The 23,314-nt window shown below is 41.2% G+C and overlaps 1 protein-coding gene across 5 annotated transcripts in view; it reads left to right on the top strand.

Annotated features, from left to right (window-relative positions):
- The window catches only part of mboat1 (membrane bound O-acyltransferase domain containing 1), a 175,976-nt gene that overhangs the window by 124,110 nt on the left and 28,552 nt on the right, over positions 1-23,314 (top strand). For all 5 annotated transcript variants that reach the window (XM_042755704.1, XM_042755703.1, XM_042755702.1 and 2 more), the window contains 2 exons: positions 9,491-9,594; positions 9,721-9,785. In XM_042755704.1, coding sequence (XP_042611638.1) covers positions 9,491-9,594; positions 9,721-9,785 — 169 coding nt within the window. The remainder of the gene's footprint in view (positions 1-9,490; positions 9,595-9,720; positions 9,786-23,314) is intronic.

Genomic DNA, 23,314 nt, shown 5'->3' with positions numbered 1-23,314 from the left:
CTCGACGAAGTGCCGAAACAAAAGTGCAACGAGAAAGTTCTGTATCAGTCTCTTATGGAGCGACTGGGTTCACGCCTCTGTTTGCGCGAACAAGCAATGAACGTCCACGATCTGAAGCGGGAAAAAGTTCTTTTGTCTCTGGGGAGACACCCACTCGAGTGAGTTATGGTGTTGTCAGAATTCAGCAATTATATTCCAGCACGATGGTAATTCCAGAATAATACATTTTACTGTAATTTCCTATGTATGAGTGGTTCGGTCAAAGCAAGACGGTTAAACAGATACCAAAAATGACAGGTAAAGGTAGGAGAAACATAAAGTTACATTCATATGCAGAATTACACACATTTAAAGTTTGATTAACACAATAAAATTGTAGATACTCCAATTTGATATGGAAGACATCTAAGCACAAAAAGGAAATACAGTCAATACATTTAGAATATATTTACTTTCCTTTTTCCTTACAAGAATTCCTAGCGAGCTGGGCTTTTTCTGTTTCTCCCAGTTGAGGTAATAAAGTTTTACGATCTGGTAAGGAATTTAAACCCAGCCATGCTGGCACCAGGCCGGCCATTCAACTTGCAGAGAGTTTGATTTACCTGCATGAGTTCAGGGGCTAAAAGCTTTGGGTTTTAGCCAAGGAATGTGCATTGTTTTAGATTCAACGAGCCATGATTCATTAATTCAGAACCAATGAATGAATGAACTGCTCATACGCTACATTTAGGTTGTTGCACCTTTCTAACATCACTATACTGATTTGTGAAAACTTTCACAGATAAGAATTGTTTTCACAAATAAGAATAGTGATGCCACTGTTTTCTGTTTTCACAGATCAAATTAGTGATTTTAATGAATCAGGGATGGGTTAACTGACCAAAATGGCACTGTGAAAGTTTTCACAAATCAGAATAATGATGTTATTGACCTATGAAAGTGTTAAATGAACAAAACTGCACTTTGAAAGTTTTCACAAATCAGAATAGTAATGTTATTAACTCGGGGAAGGGTTAACTTGCCAAAATTGCACTGTGAAAGTTCACAAAGGGCCACAGCTCGGCTCTGTCTCCTCCATTTGGCTCGTTTTATTACGCTCTCATATCCTCCGTGACGTAGTCTATCCACCACTTCTTGGGTCTTCCTCATGGCCGGTGGCCTCCAGGATCTAAATGGAGAGCTGTTCTTGCCACGGAGTCCTCGTCACTGTGCATGGTGTGGCCGTACCATTTCAGGCGGGCTTCCCTCATCTTCTCTGTTATTGCGGCTACTCGGGGTCATCACCTGACAACCTCATTCATTGCGTGGTTATGGAGGGTCAGCCCAAGCATCCACCAGAGCATCTTCATTTCCATCGCGTGGAGGGCCAACTAATGTTTCTTGGTCGTGGGCCAGCATTCAGCGCCATAGAGGGCAACTAGAACTTGAGCCATGCCACACTGGTTCATGCCTGTGCGTCGGGGATGGTGTCACCATCTGATGTAACCAGGGACCCGAGATATTTGAACTGGGCTGTCTTCTTCAACTCTTGGCCATCAGTGCACACGGTGCTTTAGTTTTTGTTGCCATTGGTTTGGGGGCCACATTCAAGGCATTATTGAACATTTCAAAACATTTTGGCAATGTTGATTTTGAACCCATTTTCACTGAGCTGGCCGTACCATTGTTGTGCTTGCTCCTCGAGGTCTATGCGCATTGTGTCAGCGAGGGCGATGTCGTCAGCGTAGAGAAGCGTCCAGGGGTGTGGTCTTTGGAGGTCGTCCTTCACTGTGTCTATACAGAAGATGAACAGCAGGGGCGAGAGGGCCAATCCTTGGTGGATGACAACAGTGATGTTGAAGGGTGGCGACATCCTGGCTGGACATCTGACCATGCTTGAGGTGTTCTGATACAATAGTTGGACCCACTTTACATACTCTTCTGGGACGCCATGGAACCTTAGCGCTCAGCGATTCTCCATCAGCAATCGAGCATACCTGACCATAAATGCACTGTGAAATTTTTCACAGATCAGAATAGTGATGTTACTGACTTAAGAAAGGGTTAACTGGCCAAAACTGCACTGTGAAAGTTTTCACAAATCAGAATAGTGACATTAATGAATCAGGGGAGGATTAACTGGCCAAAACAGCACTGTGAAAGTTTTCGCAAATCAAAATAGTGATGTTACTGACCCAGGGAAGTGTTAACTGACCAAAACCACAATGTGAAAGTTTTCACAAATCACAATAGTGATGTTAATGAATCAGGGAAGGGTTAACTGGCCAAAATCCCTCGTTACCCTCCTCATTTGTCTCCCTATTTATTTTTCTTGTTTCTGCAGTCCTATTCTGGTCTGTTGTTTAATGTTCAAATCTCAGAGTATTTCAGAGTATTGTCATATGTGTCTTATGTTCCTCTTGCCTTGCCTCGCCTTACTGAGCTGTACCCTGTCTTGGCCTGCCTGCCTGTTTTTACCCCTTTTTTTCTTAGTTTTTGTTTGTTTTGTTTTATCCATTAATAAATGCCCATTTCATCCTGCATTTGAGTCCTTGCTTCATCTCCTTCCAGTTCCCTGACAGAACGAATCAGCCAAATGAGGACTCAGTGGAAAATGGGCTCTATCCAGCTACCAGCCTCCACTACCTGCAGCCCCCTCTACCAATGCATGCTGCAGGTAGCAACACTAAGTTCCCTACGTCAACGGGGGTCTGACATAAGGGAATTTGCCATTGAGTTCAGGAGTGCTGCGGAGGGGCTGAACTACAACAATGCAGCTCTCAAGGACCTGTTTTCCTATGCCCTTGATGAGCCCATCAGCACCTGGAGGAGGTTCAGTATGGAGCATCTGTCCTTTGAGGAGTTTGTGGACTTTCTAGCCCACAGCAGGAGGCAGTCAGAGGTGCCTTTTCCCATCATGGCCATTAGTTCAGAGCCTCTTCTCAAAATGGCTGCCTTTCCAGAGCCTCTCCAAAAAATGGCTACCAGTCTGAAACCTCTTCACAAGTGGGGTCCAGGGTGTTTGGGACTGGTTTCCAGTTTGGCGGACCCACCTATGTGTTTTGGCAACACTGTTGAGGAATGTGCCCTGCAGTTCTCCGCAGTTCAAAAGCAGGCTAAGGCTATCAAGAGCATGCCCCAATGTGCTACCAGCCATTAAGGGGTGCCCCTCAGCCTCATTGCGTGATATTTGATATTGAGCCCCAGGGAGAAAACGACACCTATCTCAGCTACTGTTAAATCCTCCAAACAGTAGGCAAAACAACTCCTGAGATGGGTGACTCAGAGATGGATGGAGCTGCTTTTCCCCCGGAGGAGGGCTGGGTAGAAAACCTTTTAAGTTAAATTTCTGTTCGACAACAGGCTTTATGGCCAGTGCAGTAAGTAGCAATTTTCCTCTATCTCTATCTCTAGTCGCAAGAGGACATGGGTGGCAGTGTGCGATGATAGGCCTTGCCACTCTCATCCACCTCTCTTTTTTCACCAGCGGTCAGCAGGGCCCGGTTTGAGGATGCTATGCCTTCTCATGAGGCCCTACCCAACTGTGGAGCCAGGTAAGTGTTGCACCGCACACTCAGACTCCCCCCTCCGGGGTGCTGTGCCCTCCGGGTGGGATCCCTGTGCTCCACCATGCTGCCTCACTGCTGGTACTTCTGTGGTCCCTTTGACCCTGTTTGCAGTCTCTGGAGGCTTAACTAGTGCCTCTCAGGCTGCCTCGCTGGCTCATTTTCACCATCAGACTTGGCTATGTGATTCAATTCGCCCAGCATCCCCCCAGGCTAGAGTTATTGGCCTGAGGGCAGATATTGTAGTCCAACTGGTGAAGGACGCGATACAGCCAGCCCATCCAGATGATGTTGAAGACACTGTTTTACAGACCGTACTTCTTTCTACCCCAGTAAACCAGTGGGTTGCGGCCAATCTGGACATGCGTGTCTTGAACTGGGCTCTCCATAAGCTCCCATTCAAGATGTTAACGCAGGAACACATTTTCCAATGTGTTAGTCCTTATGATTGGTTTGCAACGACCGACCGGAATGACACATACTTTCATGTCTCAATTCTCCACTTTACGTTCGACAGGCAATCCCTGTCGCCTTGTGTCTTCACCAAGGTCGTGGAGGCAACCCTCGTCCCATTGAGGGAAAGAGGCATTCGCATTTTCAACTCCTTCGAAGACTGGATCCTACTGGCCCAGTCTCGAGCATAGTTGTGCGAATATGGGGACGTGGTACTCAGCCACCTCAGCCAGTTAGGGCTTCAGGTCAACTGGGAAAAGAGCAAACTCTTCCCCTGTGCAGAGGATCTCTTTTCTCGGTATGGAGTTTGACTCAGTCAATCTAACAGCACGCCTCTCAGTGGAGCATGCTCAGTCGATGCTGGACTGCATGAAGTCATTTCAGTGCAGGAGGGCGGTTCCACTGAAACAGTTTCAGAGGCTCCTGGGGCAAATGGCAACTGCTGCCGCTGTCATGCTGCTCGGATTGCTTCATATGAGACTGCTTCAGCATTGGCTTCACGGCCGAGTCTCAAGATGGGCATGGCAACGTGGCACCCACTGGGTCTTAGTTACCCTGTCCTGCTGCAAGACCTTCAGCCTGTGGTCGGACCTTGGTTTTCTACGGGCAGGAGTTCCCCCTAGTGCAAGTGTCCAGGCATGTTGTTGTCTCAACAGATGCCAATGCCATAGGATGGGGGGCCATGTGCAATGGGCATGCAGCATTGAGCACCTGGACAGGGCCTCTTCTGCGGTGGCACATCAATTGCCTCGAGTTGCTAGCAGCATGGCTTGCTCTGCGCCACTTTAAATTGCTGCTACATGAAAAGCACATACTGGTCTGGATGGACAATACTGTGACCATTGTGTACATCAACCACCAGGGCGGTCTATGCTCCCTTCGCATGTCGCAACTCGCCCGCCATCTCCTCCTTTGGCTTCACACCTTTCACATCCCAGGTGAGATCAATCGTGCAGCCGACGAGCTCTCACGTCAGCCCGCCCTTCCGGGAGAATTGCGACTCCACCCCGAGACAGTCCATCTGATCTAGAGGCACTTCGGGGATGCTCAGGTAGACCTGTTTGCCTCTCCAGACATGTCCCACTGCCAGCTGTTCTATGAGGGGACCCTTTGCAGGGATGTGCTGGTGCACAGCTGGCCTATGCAAGTATGTGTTCCCCCAATGAGCCTTCTTGGACTGACGCTGTGCAAGGTCAGGGAGGATGAGGAGCAGGTCCTCTTAATAGCACCATACTGGCCCAATCAGATTTGGTTCTACCTCCAGTGGTAGTAAACACCATCACTTCAGCTAGAGCGCCCTCTACAAGGCACGCCTACACGCTGAAGTGGAACCTGTTCATCGATTGGTGTTCTTCCCGGCAGGAAGACCCCCATAGATGCCTGATCGTGGTCGTGCTCTCCTTTCTGCAAGAAGGGCTAGAGCGAAGGCTGTCTCCCTCCACCCTCAAAGTGTATGTTGCCGCTATCGCCCACATCACGATGCAGTAGATGACAAGTCTGTTAGGAAGCACAACTTGCTCATCAGGTTCCTTAGGGGTGCAAGGAGGCTTAATCTACTGAGCCCCCACCTGGTACCCTCTTGGAATCTCCCCTCTGTCCTGATGGCCTTGAAGGAGGAGCCCTTGGAACCTCTGCATTCAGTAGAGCTTAAGTTTCTGTCACTTAAGACAGTGCTCCTCACTTTTTGGCATGGTCAAGAAGGTCGGGGACCTGCAGGCATTTTTGGTTGGGACCATACGCAGCTTCAGGACCTCAGACCAGCTCTTTGTCTGCTTTGGAGGACAGCAGATGGGAAAGGCTGTCTCCAAACAAAGACTTGCCCACTTGATAGTGGAGGCTATAGTCTTAGCATACCAGGCCCAACATTTACCGTGCCCCTTTGGAGTGAGAGCACACTCTACGAGAGGAGTGGCATCATTTTGGGCATTGGCACGAGGCGCCTCAATATCAGACATCTGTAGAGCTGCCGGCTGGGCAACACCTAACAAGCTTGCAAGATTATATAATCTCTGTGTAGAGCCCGTGTCCTCTCGTGTACTCATCTCAGATGGTCAGTAACACCGGACCCGCTCGGTGTCAGCCACGCTTCCTGTGCCATTCAGTTTCCCTTTTGGTGAACCCTGTTGAAGTTCCTCCTGCACCCTCGGCGGTCAGGCGTGGTGGAGCACCAGATGCCAGGTCCAGCACTCGTGTGTATGCCTTAGGTCAGCCCTTGCGCTGGGCTAGGTGCCCCGTGTAGTGAGTCCACCTTCGGGTGGTCCCACATGTGTATTCTTCCATGGTACGGCATGATGGTGTATTCTTCCATGGTTCCCTGGCAGAGAATTCTCTGCCGTCTCTGTTGCGTAGTGATCTCAGCCCAGGTCGGCTGAGTCTACCGCAGGGACTTCCATATGTAGCACTAAAATACACCATCATGCCATACCATGGAAGAATACATATGTGGGACCACCCAAAGGGGGAATCATTACACATGGGTACCTAGCCCAGCACAAGGGCTGACCTTAGGCCTTTTACATTTATCAGACGCTTTTATCCAAAGCGACTTATAGTGCATTCAGGCTATATATTTTTTTTTTTAATTTTATCAGTATACATGTGTGTTCCCTGGGAATTGAACCCACAACCTTTCGCGCTGCTGACACAATGCTCTACCACTGAGCCACAGGAACACTTCCACATGATACCTCCTATACGCAGGATGTGGCTTCCGTAGAGTTCCCCTACTTGGGTATGTTTTCACAAATCGAGCTCGACCTAAAACAATGATTTTGTATTCAAGCAGTCTGCTTGCTTATTGGTAATAGATGTTAAACAAGAAGAATGCCTATCTTTCACATTCCTTACTAGCAAACTTTTACGGACAAGAATTTCGCTGTAAAAAAAAAATTCACAAATCAAGCTGTTGAAGATGACACTGGTTTCAGTCTTCTAAAGCCTGGAACACACCAAGCCGACGGTCGGCCGTCGGGCAGTTTTCGTGCGTCGGCCGACTAAATCTTCTCAGTGTGTTCCACACCGTCGGCTGAAATTGGTCCTCGTCGGCTTTGTAATGGCCGACTCGACATGTTGAATCGGCGTCAGGGCTTGTCAGTCAGTCGGGCCATCTGATCATTCTGATTGGCTGTTCAGCCAGCGAACCAGTGCTCTAGAAGAAAAAAAAAACGGAAGTGACGAAGCAAGTAAACAACGAAGTCAACGGGGACATACTTGCTTTTCTCATTTGTTTGCATTTCTCGTGATTAATTCTCGTGATTATCATTCGTGATTATTTAAAAAAGATATAGCTGTCTGGAACGAGGCAAGTGAAGACCGAAATACCACAAATCCATCTGTGGATAGCGAGACACTGATATGCTTTTTCTTTGTATATGTTTTGTATCCCTGTAGCTTCTTCCAGTTTCTGGCTTTGAGTAACTACTGCCAAGACTACTGCCACCTGCTGGTACGGAAAGGTATTTCCTATGCAGGCGCAGAACGGACGTGCTAGTTGGCCGTCGGGTGTCGAGAATTGGCTTGGTGTGTCAGGGCAAATCTGGACCCAGACGCTGCCGACGTGAGCCGACCCTGCAGTCTGCTTTCATTGCCACTAGTTCGTCGGCATCGGCTTGGTCTGTTCCAGGCATAAGTGTTCAATTTTCAGAGCTATGGGCATTATAAAATTAAGAGTCGCTATGAAAAAAACAAAACAAAAAAAAATTATATCGGCCTGGGGGACAGCATCATCTTAATTCACAAATCATGGATAACGACATTTGGTATTATTTGCATGTCTATGACAGCGCACTGTGTAGGCAAAATAAATATATATAAATATCAAACTGCAAACTATCTTTACTGCAGTAACAGTGTTCCTCTAAAATAAAACCTCTAAAATTTCTACACAATAAAAAGTGTGTGAAGTAAATGTTAAAGTAAGTGAAAACTCTATGAATAAAATAAGGACAAATAAAATAGCAGTGTTGCAGTTGCCTTTTTCCATGCATTTCCTGTAAATTATTTAAATCAATTTCCATATTTCCAAAGTACGTAAGAACCCTTACTGTTTTAATTAGAAAATATTTAAATATTTATTTATTTGATCACAAAAGGTCCCCAAGCTGGGACTCGACTCTCGTCACCTGAAGGACAACCGCATCTCGAAGTTCTGCCTATACGAGGGTATTGGCTCCGACTGTTAGAAGATATTTAAATAAATGTTATAATCATAAAAAATAATTATTTAAGTTAAACATGGCATATTTGTTCAATGATAACTATGGGGAAAAAATAGGCTGTTAAACCATAGACATGACAGTCTTCTCAGGTAACTGTACGAATTTCCGGCTCAAGCCCTGCCTACGTCCGGTTTTATCCGAATACAGATAAAGATATGAATAATTTTGTGATTGTTACAGATACAGATACAAATACTGGCTCCGCTGCACACCCCTAACTGTTGCACTAATTGAGAAGTTCTAACAATTAAAGCAATGTTCTTAGTGTGCCACAGACTGTTTACACATATTAAACTTGGATAAGATAAAGTAATTTTACCATTTAAAATACTCCTTATCTTTTAAATGTCATGGAAATTGCTTTAGTTAATATAAGCTTTTCTAGTTTGCTGTGATCTATTTCAGCTAGATATTGTTCTGTGCAAGTGATTGTGTATAATGCAACTGACTTCCAAGAAAGTCATCATGATAACGTCAGTTTCTGCATAATAGGTCTTGGTGGAGACATTCATTGGTACAATATAATAAAAGGATAATCATATAAATCTGTTATTTTAAATATATATATATATATATATATATATATATATATATATATATATATATATATATATATATATATATATATATATATCTTACATACAAGTTTAATAATGAATGCCACAGAATAATCAAAGTCGTGGAAATGTATTAGTGTGGATGTCCTTATGTCCATACACATTGTCACTATACTAACTGATTCAGATCATCAGTTTGTTAGGAGAGAGCTTCATGAACTGAACAGAGTGTGTCAGACAAGAAAGACATAAAAAAACACTGCACTAAACAACTGCTGTTGCTGATTTTGCCCAATGGTCAGCCTGTCAAATGCTCCTATTTAAGTACAAAGGATAGGTGACACTAAAGACTACATTCAATTTTTTTCTCAGATTCCTGGTCATGTTAGAAATAACAAAATAAGCACTGCATATATGTAAACTGTTGTAGCAGACTGAATTGGAATATCATTTATGGAACTACTTTAAATGTTTAGGATGCACATTTGCTTTAAAAAGTGTAATTCTGTGCAACTTCAGGGATTACACAAATGAAATTCAACAAACTGCAATCATGTTGAACAGTGTCGTGTGATGTGGCTATGTGTTGGTTGAAAGAAATGTTTTATTAATAATGAACGATTGTAAAAGTCATCAAAATGTAATAGTGTAGGTGTCCTTTCACATTATCTAAGATTGATAGTGTTGTATAGTAAATGCACTTTTTTTCCATTTATAGCGGATGCCATCCATAATGCAGCGGGGTATGGAGTCAGTGGTGTGAATGAAAGGGGAGAAGTGTCCTGGGACCTCATCTCCAATGTTCGCATCTGGGAGATTGAGGTTTGTTTGCTATTTTTGAAAAGGCCAAGCAAACAGTGTATTACGTACAACATTTTCTAATGCTACAGAGAGGCTGTGGACCTCTCTTACCATGAATTATAAAACAAATCTTTTCTCTATCCATAGACAGCGACCAGTTTTAAATCATTCATTGACAGCTGGAATATACAGACTGCTCTTTGGCTAAAAAGGTGTGTTTTAAGTTTCATAGTTTTATTTTCATTCATAAATTAGTCAAATTATCTGTTGCCATTGACAAGAAAATGTTATTGTACAATTTTGAACTTTCAGTCTCTTGAAAGAATAAGTCTGAGACAATATATGAAGACTGGGTCAACCAGTAGAGGGTTCACTATCCCATGTGTTCAGCAATAGATGTGTCTGCGCAACCATTAATGACATGAGACTGCTTATACATTATTCACAAGAGAAAAAAAAGCATACAGAGTAATGTTAATACAATAATACACATGGAACATGTCCAAAACTAGTCAAGACAAGGAAGACATTCCCTGAAGGTAATGAGTCAGTAGCTGTGTTATTTGCTGAAGCGATGGGAAGCTTTTTTCTGGAGTGATAGTCTCTGAAGTCTGTATACCATCATGCCACTTCACTGGCAAATAAAGTCACACTAAATGACAAAATCTGGATGAGGGTGTCATGTTGTTGGTGATTTTGCTCCCCTCAGTCAGTGAGGCTGTCACACTCATTGATTTAAGAACAGAGGATATGTTACTGTTGTAACATAAATGACATCCCAATTCAGTGCCTTACAACAGTTTATGGAATAAAGTTACCCGTTTCCGTGCAGCTTTAGTGATGGCATGAATAAAATTCAACAAACAGATTATTCTGCTTTTATGTTTTAGCAATTTAATAAGTTTAAGAAAAAAAAAATAGCATTGAGTCCCATCCCAACAACTGCCTCCAATATTTTTTTTAACAAAATGTTAGTGTATCTCCAGTTGAACAGTGTATTAACTCAGCGGGGAGTTGAATTGCTGGAGCCATTAACACTTCACCACCAGGAGACATGGCCATGCCCACTGATTCTCTGCTCTTGATCAGCGATTATGTAAATGAGGTTTTTGAGCTGAAAATTGGCTGAAAAGTCAGCTACAGAGATGCTGCTTTAACCCCCATATGTGAGTGTACATAAGTGGAGCTCATTCTAGTCAGGAATTTTCTGAAGCAATATTAGTCCCTAACAAGAAGTATCCATAGTGTGGCAACTACTGTATATGTATACTAGAGGTCAACCGATAGTGGATTTTACTGATACCAACAGTTAGGTTGGACCACACTGGCTGATAGCGATTAATCAACCTATAGTTTTTTAAAATGGAAACTGTATAAAAAAAAGGGAGCTGAAACTTAATGCTGTGTTCACACCAAACGCGAATAGAGCGTCAAATTCGCGTCTACCGCGCCTAGTTTGCCGCTTGAACATTTTGAGATCATTCGCGCGTGAAATTCGCTTCATTCGCGCGTGAAATTAACTTCACAACAGACGCGAATTCGCGTCATGGGAGGGGCTTCTGCCAGTTGAGTTCACGCTGCATTGTGATTTCAACCACCAAAAAAGGTACTACAGAATTGTTGGGAGAAGGAGAGGAGGAAAAAGGAAAGTTTTGGTTGGACAGGAGATGTAATAGCAAAAGAAATGGGTGTATATGAAAAAGAATTTTCTAGTACTGTGGTGTGGACTAACAAGCCAATCTGGACAATGGAAAATACAAAGGTGGACATAGAGCTGTTAATAATAAAAGGATGCAGTAGGAGTACAGATATAGTTAGTGAATATTATAGATATATGGACAATATGTACAAAGATAGTATTCACATTTTTACAGATGGATCAAAGGATTTACAATCAGAGACAACAGGATCTGCTGTATATATTCCTAGTCATAATGTGGGAATAAACAAAAGAACATCTGACAGCTTAAGTGTGTACACAGTCGAGTTGTATGCAATATTACTAGCATTAGAATGGACTGAACAATCCGGATGGGACAACATTGTAATATGTAGTGATTCTGTTTCTGCCCTCATGAGTATAAAGTCTGGTGTGACTAGGAACCATCAGGAATTACTTTATGAGATTTTATTTACAAACTCAAGAATAAGTAGGCATGGGAAAAACATTACATATTTATGGGTACCAGCTCATGTGGGCATACAGGGAAATGAGAGAGTAGACAGACTGGCAAAAGGAGGCAACAAAAAAAGGAAATATTGATGTCAAAATTAAATTATCAAAAACAGAAGGGAAGAGTTTAGTGTGGAAAAAGATAATGGAAAAATGGCAGCAGCAGTGGGATAATGAAATCAAAGGGAGACATCTGTACATGATACAAAATAGGATAGGTATGGAAAGTAAGAAAGGGGGGAATAGGAAGGAACAAGTCATAATAAACAGACTGAGGATTGGACATTGCAAGTTAAACAAAACTCTTCTTATTATAGGAAAACACCCAACAGGATTATGTGATGAATGTCAGGAGGAGGAAACAGTTAATCACATCTTTATATCATGTAAGAAATATATTCTAGAAAGGCTAGAGTTCAAGAATCAGCTACGGGAAATAGGTATATTTAGAATATAATGTTAAAAATATAGTAACATATGGAAATAATGACCAAGGACGGAGATATTTGTTTAATTTTCTAAGGAGAACTGGACTGGAAAGAAGAGTTTAAATAAAATAAAAAAAAAAAAAAATAAAAATTGAGTAAGCTTGAGTGAGACAACAGATGGCAGTAATGCAACACTATGGATGCCAACTGCCGTAAAAATCCAATGAAGAAGATTTCAACCACCATTTTTATTTGGATAGTTTTCAAAATATTACTGTTATCGTGTCATGAAAGTTAGTTTTAAAAGTATTTCAGGCGAGAATGTAGTTGTTTTAAACTCAAATATGCGGTTTATTTATAAAAACAGCGTCCATTAAAAAATGTGTTTCGCCGATTTCGGAGACGAGCTCCATGCGATCAGCGGGAGCTCAGTGATCATGTATCTGCCTAGAGCAGTCTCAACTCGGCTAGTCCTTCTGACATTTGCCGCTGGCTCTGATGTCTCTTTAGTGGTTCAAGATAAAATATAATTCACTTTCTTCCAAGCAAGATCCTTTTTATTCCTGTTTCTGTAGAAGTATGAAGAAGTATCATATAGCTCCGGGTATCCACATACAGCGATGATGACTTTGTCCTCCATTGTTGTTTCGGATTTTCCCTCCGCTCGCTACGTCGTAATCACGTCACTACTAGAGCAAGCTCCTGATTGGTTAACGCGGCGCGAAATTTCGGCAAAGTTCAGATTTTTCAACTAGCGCGTTTCGCGCGTCAAACGCCCGAAACGCTCAATTCGCGCAGCGTCATTCGCGCGAAACGCGCCGCAGGTTGTCTATTCGCGTCTTTGCATTGACTTAACATTGAAATCACTCGCGCCAGACGCTCTATTCGCGTGAACGCACCATAAGACTTGCCAAATGACAGCCAAGAAACCTTAAGGATTTAGAGATAATCTGTAAAGAAGAGTGGATCAAAATCCAAAATGTTTGCAAACCTGGTGACCAAAAAAAAAAAAAAAAAAAACTTACCTCTGTGCTTGCCAACGAGGGTTTCTGCACCAAGTACTAAGTCATATTTTGCTTGGGGATCAAATATTTATTTCACTCACTGAACTTCTAACCTTTATATAATGTGTCTTTTTCTGGATTTTTTGGTTCATATTCTGTCTCTATCCGTTAAAATAAACCTACCATAAAAATTACAGACCCTTAATTTCTTTGTAAGTGGGCAAACTTACAAAATCAGCAGGGGATCAAATAAAGATTTCCACCACTGTAACTGACTGTATTTATGTAAATGTTCACCAAGACAGACATTTTGGCATATTATTGTGTATATCTGACCATTTATGCGCATACTTGAAACTCCACATGTACTTTGCTTGTTTGTGTTAGCTCCGTCTTGGAGCGCACACACAGAATGGACCCAGAGAACAGTCTCTTACATGGTTAATGCACTTTTAAAAACTATTTTTAAAAATAAAGCATGTCCTATAGTTGACTGCATTTTACGACATTGCATGGTTGGATTTGGATTTGGGCATTAAGTTTAGGAGAGGCGAAAGCTTACTGAACTAAATGATTGGAAAAGCTTGCAGCAATACTAACCAACTGCAGAACTGTAGAACCATGCATCATAGCAGTGTGAGGACAACAGCACCAGCCTAACAGTCTGATGCTGGAAGTGGGCGGAGTTCATGTAAACTAATAATGGCGGAAGACACGTTAAAAAGTTAATCATGGCGTAAGAAGAGAGCTAAGTCAAAAGTTAATGAAAACTGAAAAAACTGTCATGCATTCAGAGGTTTGGTGGAAGAGCCATGGTATCTGAAATTAAACAAGGAACACCAGGAAAAGGCCCTTCTTCAACTTGATCAGGCAGAAATTAATGATAGACAACTGGCCAAAGAGCCTTTCATGTTTCGTTTCCAATTCAAGGAAAGATAAGGAAGGTTTTTTTTTTTTTTTTTTAATACGAGTGTCTGGACAAAAGGCACCTCAGGATTAACCTCATGTTTATGGAGTTTTGATTTATTTTAGTTTTAATGTTATTTTTGAGAATTATTGTTAAATGTGTGCCTGCATAACATGTATTCAATTTATTTTCTTTGGATTGATTTTTTTTTTTTTTTTTTTTTTTTTTTTTTTTTTTTTTTTAGTTTGATTTTTGTATTTTTAATTAATTGTATTTATTTGGAGCAGGTACAGCTAGCATGTCATGCTTTTGCTATTTAAAAGGAAAAAAGCTTTTTTTATGTTCTATGAATGTGGTTTGTTGTGAAATGTTGGAGTATAAAAAATGCTCTTTCAATTAAATCAAATGTGAAAGCGAAATGACATACAGCCAAGTGTGGTGACCCATACTCAGAATTTGTGATCTGCATTTAACCCATCCAAAGTGCACACACACACAGCAGTGAACACACACCTGGAGCAGTGGGCACCCATTTATGCTGCGGTGCCTGGAGAGCAGTCGGGGGTTCGGTCACCTCAGTCATGGTATTGCCGGCCTGAGACTCAAACCCACAACCTTAGGGTTAGGAGTTAAACTCTCTAACCATTAGGCCACAACTTCCCAATCCTTAAATGTTCAAATGCTCAAGCTTTGTTTTTATTATAATTAATTATTATTATTATTATTTTTTTGATTTCTGTTCTAATTTATATTGTTAATAATTTATGAGACAACAAATCAAATGGATAATAAACTATAATTTTAACTTAAAAACTATTAATAATTGTATATAGTAGTATAATGTCTTTTGTTAGTAGGACAGCATAATTCTTATCTTACAGTATATATTTACACAAACACACACGGTCAGAATTGTTGGTACCCATGGTAAATGTGATCAAAGAAGGCTGTGAAAATAAATCTGCATTGTTAATCATTTCGATCTTTTATTTTAAAAATTCACATAAATCTAACCTTTCATTGAAGAATAAGAATTTAAAATGGGGGGAAATATCATTAAGACATAAATGTTTTTCTCTAATACACATTGGACACAATTAACGGTACCCTTTTATTCAATGCTTTTTGAAACTTCCATTTGGCAAAATAACAGCTCTTCTCCTATAGAGTCTTCTCCTATAATGCCTGATGAGGTTAGAGAACAACTGACAAGAGATCAGAGACCATTTCTTCATCCAGAATCTCTCCAGACCCTTCAGATTCACAGCCTCTTAACTGTACTTCTCCTCTTCAGTTCACCCCACTCATTTTCTACAAGGTTCAGGTCAGGGAACTGGAATGGCCATAGCAGAAGCTTGGTTTTGTGCCCAGTGACTAGAGGTGTGCAATACCGCTAGATTTGGTATCGATCCGATACCAAGTAAATACAGGGCCAGTATCGCCGATACCAATACCAATACCGATACTTTTTAATTATTAAGGTGGATGCGTCTTCAACCTAAATCTAAATGAATTTTCATGACTTTTAATTTGTTTTTGTGATTTGCATTTTGGGTTATTAATCAGTACTACAAAAGCTTTTGTTCAGAAACAACTTTTGGTTACTTCTGTTTTATTTAAATAAACAAAGTTACAAAATGATTACTTCACAAATATAAAAAATGTAAAAACAAATTCTCTTTTCAAGTAACATGTTAACAAAAAAATGTTCTCCTCTTTAGTGCACTTCTTTTGTCTCATTTTCGGCCTGAAAATACAGCCATAAAACGCTCCTCTTTCTCTCTGCTGCCATTCTCCGCCTCTGACTGACTGCTGTTAGAAATGCGCTGCTGAGCGGCGCGCGCGCCTGACTGCTGGTGGTAGCGCTAGTGGTGAGTCACGTGACGGTACAACACAGGAGAGGGGGAGGAGACAGAGCAGTGTCGAGCACGAGCAGCACTCTTGAGAGCTTGCTCTGCTCTGTGACAGCAGCAGCATTTTGACAAACACGGCCAGGTCGCAAAACGAGAGAAACTGAAACTTAAGTATCGATATTTTCACGTTGGTATCGATCAATACCGATACCAACGTTGGTATCGATATTATCGATATTAGTATCGATCTGCCCACCTCTACCAGTGACCCATTTTTGTGTTGTTTTAAGGTTTGTTTTTGAATTATTGTCCAGTTGGAAGATCCAAAAATGGCCCATTGTAAGATTTCTAACAGAGTCAGTCACTTTTAGATTTTTTATCTGTTGGTATTTGATATAATCAAAGATACCAGTGTATCTTTGCTGCTAAAAAATAATTTTTTGTTACATCTGACCATAGAAGCCAGTCCCATTTGAAGTTCCAGTTGTGTCTGACAACAGAATATGCCAGGGATTGTTTTTGGATGAGAGCATTTTATTTTCTTGATTTTTTTCCCGTGAAACCCTCCCAAACAAAGTGGTATATGTGTGTGTTTTTTTCTTTTTTTTTTTCTTTTTAAGGTTTTCTGACCCTGAGACTGAACAATTTTCTGCAATTCTCCAGCTGTGGTCCTTAGAGAGTCTTTAGCCACTCAAATTCTCCTCCTCACTGTGCATTAGGGCGATATAGACACACATCCTCTTCCAGGCAGATTTGTAACATTTTCTGTTGATTGAAAATTCTTAATTATTGTCCCGATGGTGGAAATGGTAATTATCACTGCTCTAGCTCATTTTTTTAAAGTCACTTTCTAATTTGTGAAGATCAATTATCTTTTGCTGCACATCAGAAATATATTCTTTGTTTTTTCTCATTGTGATGGATAATTAAGGGAATTTGGCCTTTGTTTTCCCTCCTACTTATACCTAATCTTTTCCAGAGCTAATCCCAACATCACCTCTCTAATCCAATGGACGTAAGAAGGAGGGTTTTTCGCTTTCCAGTTCAACAATATCAGACGGCGGGCATGCAACGAAGCATAAGCTATTGCATTTTTATGGAGGTGGGAGAGCTTTAGCTCATCACGTGCTACACCGAAGATAGCTATCAAGGGGTCAGGTTGCAGTGTTTCGCCAGATATAACTGACAGTGATTGAAAAATTGATGACCAAAAATCATACAAAGATGGACATGACCAAAACATGTGCCCCAAAGAAACAGGAGAATAGTGACATCTAGGACAGTTCGGTTCAACATTAGGGTATAATTTAGACAATCTGTCGTTTGAGTAATGCAACCTGTGGACAACCTTAAATTGAATCAAGCCATGTCTAATACAGAGAGATGATGTGTGTATGCGCTGTATGGTATTTTTCCAGATGTCTTCCGGTATCATTTCTCCAAACTCTCCTTCCCACGCTGCCCTGATTTTGTCCCATGTATGAGGGCAGCTATCAAGAACTAATGCATAAATCTTTGATATTGCTCTTTTAGTAGGTTGACTCACATTAAGAACCAAATACAGTAGGTCTTTAGAGGGTGGAGATGGGTACCCTGAGAAAAATTTAGAGGCAAAACTCCGAGCCTGAAGGTATCTAAAGTGGTGAGACTTAGGTAAATTATGGTTTTCACATAAAGATTTAAATGAAACAAAGCCATCCTCAGTGAAGAGATCTCGAAAGAAGACCAAGCCACTTCTGTGCCAAGCTGCAAATGAATGGTCTATTTGAGATGGTACAAAAAGATGATTAAACATTATTGGACAGAAGCTACATGTATTTATCAAATTAAAATGTTTTCTGAATTGACCCCAGATCTTAATCGAATTCTGAACCACCAAATTTGAGTTCAGCTCAGTTAATTTAATATTTAGTGGGAGAGGGGCAGTTAAGATCGAAATCGGAGAAACTGGGAGTGTAGATTTCAGTTCCATATCAGTCCAGACTGGACCCTCCTTATCTGCGAACATGGTTATCCAGTATGTCAGCTTAACAATATTGGCCGCCCAATAATAGAACAAGAAATTAGGTAAACCCAAACCCCCATCAGATTTAGCTCTCTCCAGGCTTTCTTTCTTCATACGTGCAGGTTTTTTGTTCCATGTGAACAAAGAGATACAGCGGTCCAACTGAGCAAAATAGGATTTGGGGAGAAAAATGGGAATCATTTGAAATAAATAAAGAAACCTGGGCAGTACAGTCATCTTCACTGCATTTATCCGTCCTGCCAGGGAGAGTGGAGTTTTTGACCACCTATCCAGATCAGTTTTGGTACGATCTAAAATAGACCTGTAGTTATACTGGAAAATAGCCTTAATTGAGCCAGCCTATTTCTATTCCCAAATAAGTAAATTTGTCATTTTCAATTTTAAAAGGCAAATTTTCATAAGTGATCTGTTTTGCCAGATTATTTAATGGAAACAATAAAGATTTTGACAAATTAACTTTATATCCCGATATGTTACTAAACTTTTGTAGCCAATAGAGAAGATGGGGCATACTCTCAATTGGGTCTGATATCTGTAAAAGGAGATCATTGGCATAAAGCAAAGTTTTATGTTTTATTTCACCCCTGGATATACTCTTAATCCTCCCATCAAATCTGATAGCAATTGCCAGTGGTTCGATCGCAATGTCAAACAGGAAGGGCGACAGGCAGCAACCCTGCCTTGTTCCTCTGTAGAGCGGAAAGTATTCCGAGATCAGACCATTTGTCCTGACTGCCGCCATAGGTGTTGAATATAAAACTTTGATCCACCTACAGAAAGTAGGCCCCATGCCGAATTTTTCTAAAAATGCGAAAAGATAGGTCCATTCGATTCTGTCAAACGCCTTTTCAGCGTCAAGGCTCAGAATAACTTCTGGATGTATCGTTGAATGGGGGGAAAATATCACATTAAATAGTCTTCTCACATTAGAAAATGATTGCCGTCCGGGAATGAAGCCTGTTTGGTCCTCATCAATAATGGTGGAAATAATAGGGTCTAACCTTTGTGCAAGAGTTTTGGTTAAAATCTTATAGTCACAGCACAGAAGGCTTATTGGTCTGTATTGAACTACACTGTACAGGATCCTTATCTTTCTTTAGTAAGACTGAAATCGTGGCCTGGGTAAGCGTCTGCGGCAGATTTCCAGTAGCCAAAGCTTCATCATAGACTGATTTCAGGATGGGTGTGAGTTTAGAAGAGAATTCCTTGTAAAACTCCATGGGGAAACCATCCGGACCTGGCGCCCCTCCTGTCCGAGACAACTTGATGGCACTCGCTATTTCCTCAAGCGACAACGGCTGTTCTAGAGATGACTGAGCATCTGGAGAAAGCTTGGGGAGATCCAGCGAATCAAGAAATGAGTCGATCTCTAACGAGTCACTACCCACCTCTGATTGATATAGGGTAGAATAAAATTGTTTAAACTGGTCATTAATGACTCGAGGATTGTGGGATATCGAGTCAGCACCTATTTCAATTCCTGAAATCATTTGTTCAGCCGACTGCTGTTTGAGCTGTAGTGCAAGGAGCCTCCCAGCCTTATCTCCATGCTCATAATATACCTGTCTGGATTTAAAAATATTTTTCTCGGCTTTCCATGTTATAAGCGTGTTAAATTCTGTTTGCAGCAATAATTTCTCCTTAAAAAGATCTGGCGAAGGTAAAAGAGCATAGCGCTTGTCAATATCTGCAATTTTGTCAGCCAGTCCTTTAAGTTGTTTAGAACGCTCCTTATCTCTATGTTCCACATAAGAAATAACTTGGCCCCTAATATAGGCTTTCATAGACTCCCACAAAACTCCCCTTGACACATCCTGAGTGTCATTAAATTCCAAAAAGAAGTCGATCTGATTGTTGAGAAATATTCTGAAGTGTTCACATAAAAGTAATGGGGGATCTAGCCGCCATGTTCGTTGGGGCGCTACATTGCCTGGGAAAACTAAATCCATCTGTACTGGGCTGTGATCTGATATCACTATACTGTGATATTTGGTGCTGGAAATTAAGGGTAATAGCTGGTTATCGACAATAAAGTAATCAATCCTGGAGTAACTATGATGAACAGGAGAGAAAAAAGAGAAAATTGCTTCGTAGTTGGATTTTTTATACGCCAAGGGTCTGATAAGCCGTAAGAACGAAGGAGAGAATTAATAGCCACTGCAGCTGACGAAAAAGTATTGTTCGACCTTACGCTTGACCTGTCCAACTGAGGATGGAGGACACAATTAAAGTCTCCACCTAGAATTAGCTTGTAGGAGTTAAGGTCTGGGAGAGTCGAAAAAAAAAAAATTAAGAAAGAATTGTGCATTGTCCCAGTTAGGTCCATAGATATTAGCGAATATTAATGGTGTGTTAAATAGCTTGCCCACTACAACAATATATCTGCCATTAGCATCTGATATTACTTTAGAGTGTTCAAATGGAATCCCCTTCCTAATTAGGATTGCCGTTCCCCTGGCTTTGTAGTTAAAACGAGAATGATATATTTGTCCAATCCATTTGCAGCTTAGTCTTTTATGGGAGTTAATGTTTAAGTGCGTCTCCTGTAGGAAAATTACATCAGGTTTGAATGATTTCAAATGACTAAATACTTTGCTCCTTTTAACCATATTATTCAGCCCTTTGACGTTCCAGCTAATAAATAAAACCGCTTTTTGTTGGCTATTTACATTATCCAGAATCATAGTGCCACAATTGATAATGAACCAGTCCTACACGTTGGCTATACCTCAGTACTTCAATGCCTGTTTGAGTCAAATCATAAACCACAAATAAACCCAAAACAAAACTAACAAAAACGAACAGATAAACATAGATAAACCTCTTACCATCCTGGGCCCCTGGGCTGGTCTTCCTTAAACCTGAGACCGCCCTGAAAACTCTCCTCTCTCTCCTAGGCATATAACACGTTTACACTAACTTCAACTCTTACATGAACTCAGCAAGGGTAGAACAAAATGTAATAGGACCCTTATCTCAACACTATTATTGCTACATGCATGCCGGTACCCATCTGTTTACAGGCTGATACGGTTTCAAACACTCACAGTTGGAAGATAATCCCACAAGAAAAGAGTAAAATAAAATAAAATTAATGACACTGGTGGTAATAATGGGATTAATTAAACAAACTACATTAGAAAACAAAAATAAAAGTACCATTAGGGTTATAGTGACAAATTGAGACTCAGCGCTATCCACACTGACGTGGCAGAGAAAAGGGAGAAACAATGAGGAAGATATTCTTAAATAAAATATTCTCCAGGCCACATGATGTCCACATAAAGTCTCAACATATTGTAGTACGCTATGCATTGTCCAAACATAAAATGCATCCAACTGTAGTGTGGCGACGTTTACCAGTCAAAGCCTGCACAGACTACAGCAATGCTAACATGCAGCGTGATACCTGTTATGATCGGTGAATTAACTGTCACTCTCCCTCCGTTTCCCGTGAACGCAAATTAGTCTCAATGTAGTGCTTTGCCTTGATCGGGCCTTCGAAAGACATCTGCTCGCCAGCTGGGGCCGTGATCTTTAATGTAGCTGGATACAGGAGACCATATTTCACGCCCGTACACCGGCGAAGCAATCATCTCACCTCGGTAAAGGCTGCTCTCTTTTTCCTGACGGCGGCCGAGTAATCTGGGTAGATGTAAAAACGCTTCCCATTGTGGGTGATGGGACCTGCTCCCATGGCCTTCCGAAGAACATCCACTTTCTCCTGAAAGTAGTGGAACTTGACGATTATTGGTCTCGGGGCATCCCCATCCTTTGGCCTCGGCTGCAGGCTCCTATGCGCCCGATCAGTCGATAGTCGAGGGCTAGCGCTTCCTTTAACAGTTCAGCCACGGCTCTCTCCGGTCGTATATTTCCCAATCCCTCTTCAACGCCGATTAGTCTGCAGTTATCTCGCCGCTGCCGTGACTCCAGATCATCGGTCTTATCTACCAACCGGGCAACTTGAGTAGATAACGTATCAACTTGAGCTTCAAGTGCTACAACACGGTTAGCCTGGCCATTAGCTTCCTCCTCAAGATCATCAATGCGGGTTGATAATGTGGCGCTTTCTTTCTGTATTTCTTCAATAACCTTCGCAAACTCTGCGCGCACATTCAGGATTTCTGTCCTTAAATCACTCGCTAAGTTGTCAATTTTCTTGTGTAATTCACCTGCAGCTGCCATCACAGACGAGTCGATCTTGACTAGCACATTCTGCTCCGTTTGCTTTATGGCAGCCATAATTGCACCGAGATCCGACCCTGACCCCACCTCCGCGGGCGGATCCACATCAGGCAAGTCTGGGGCATCAGGCCCTGCCCTCGGCTTGTTCGATTTAGGCATTTTGAGCAGCCTTGGACTAAAAAAGAAAAAAAAATACTACTAATTCGAAGACCTAGGCACACTAGAGACAGGTTCGCACCGAAAAGAACGAAAAGGAGAGTGGGAAAATTAAATAAATGTTCAATCCAAGCAGAGCTCACAAGAACACGTCTTCACATGTCGCTGCTCAGCTGCGCCCCCCTCATGCTCAAAATTGTTAATATGAATGGGAATATACTTCACATGTATTTTACTCATAACAATTGCTAGGGATACCAATAATTGTGTCCAATGTGTACTTGAGAAAAACATTTATTTCATAATGAGATTTTCCCGCATTTTCAGTTGTTTTAGTTCAATGAAAGGTAAGATATTTGTGATTTTTTTTTTTTTAAATAAAAGATAAAAATGATTAATAATGCAGGTTTTTTACAGCCTTTGTTCGAATTTATCAAGGGTACCAACAATTCTGACCATATATATATTTCATGAATATATCTTTTCAATTAAATTGTTTATTTTATTTTTATTTTTTTATTTTTTTTGATAATAACCTGGTTTTAAACTTTGAAATGGTCCAAAACACAGAAGTAGTGGAATGCCTAGTGAGGCAACACTCACTCCGCCCACTTCCGGCATCAGACTGTTAGGCTGTTGCTGTTGTCCTCACACTGCTATGATGTATGGTTCTGCAGTTAGACCTTATGCATTTGCGTTACAAATCGAAACTGAAATTAAAATTTTATTCATTGCAGTTCTACTGCTAGCTCACGTAGAGTTTTTTTTTTTTTTTTTTTAAATACGTCACCACTAGGGGTGGAACGGTTCAACTTACCCACGGTTCAATTTGTATCACAGTTTGATAGTCACGGTTTCGGATCAGTTCGGTATGAGCTATGTTTAGGGAAAAACTATACTGTCAAATAAAACTAAAGAAAATAAGAATAATCTAACTACAAGCAACAGCACAAATAAATACAATAGAGTAAAGATACAAATAAAATAAACAGTGATTTTCTTTTTTTTT

This window comes from Cyprinus carpio, unplaced genomic scaffold (genome assembly GCF_018340385.1).
Source record: "Cyprinus carpio isolate SPL01 unplaced genomic scaffold, ASM1834038v1 S000006744, whole genome shotgun sequence".
NCBI classification, from domain to species: domain Eukaryota; kingdom Metazoa; phylum Chordata; class Actinopteri; order Cypriniformes; family Cyprinidae; genus Cyprinus; species Cyprinus carpio.
Note: the sequence above shows the minus strand (reverse complement) of the source record. Positions and strands in the feature narration are given on the sequence as shown.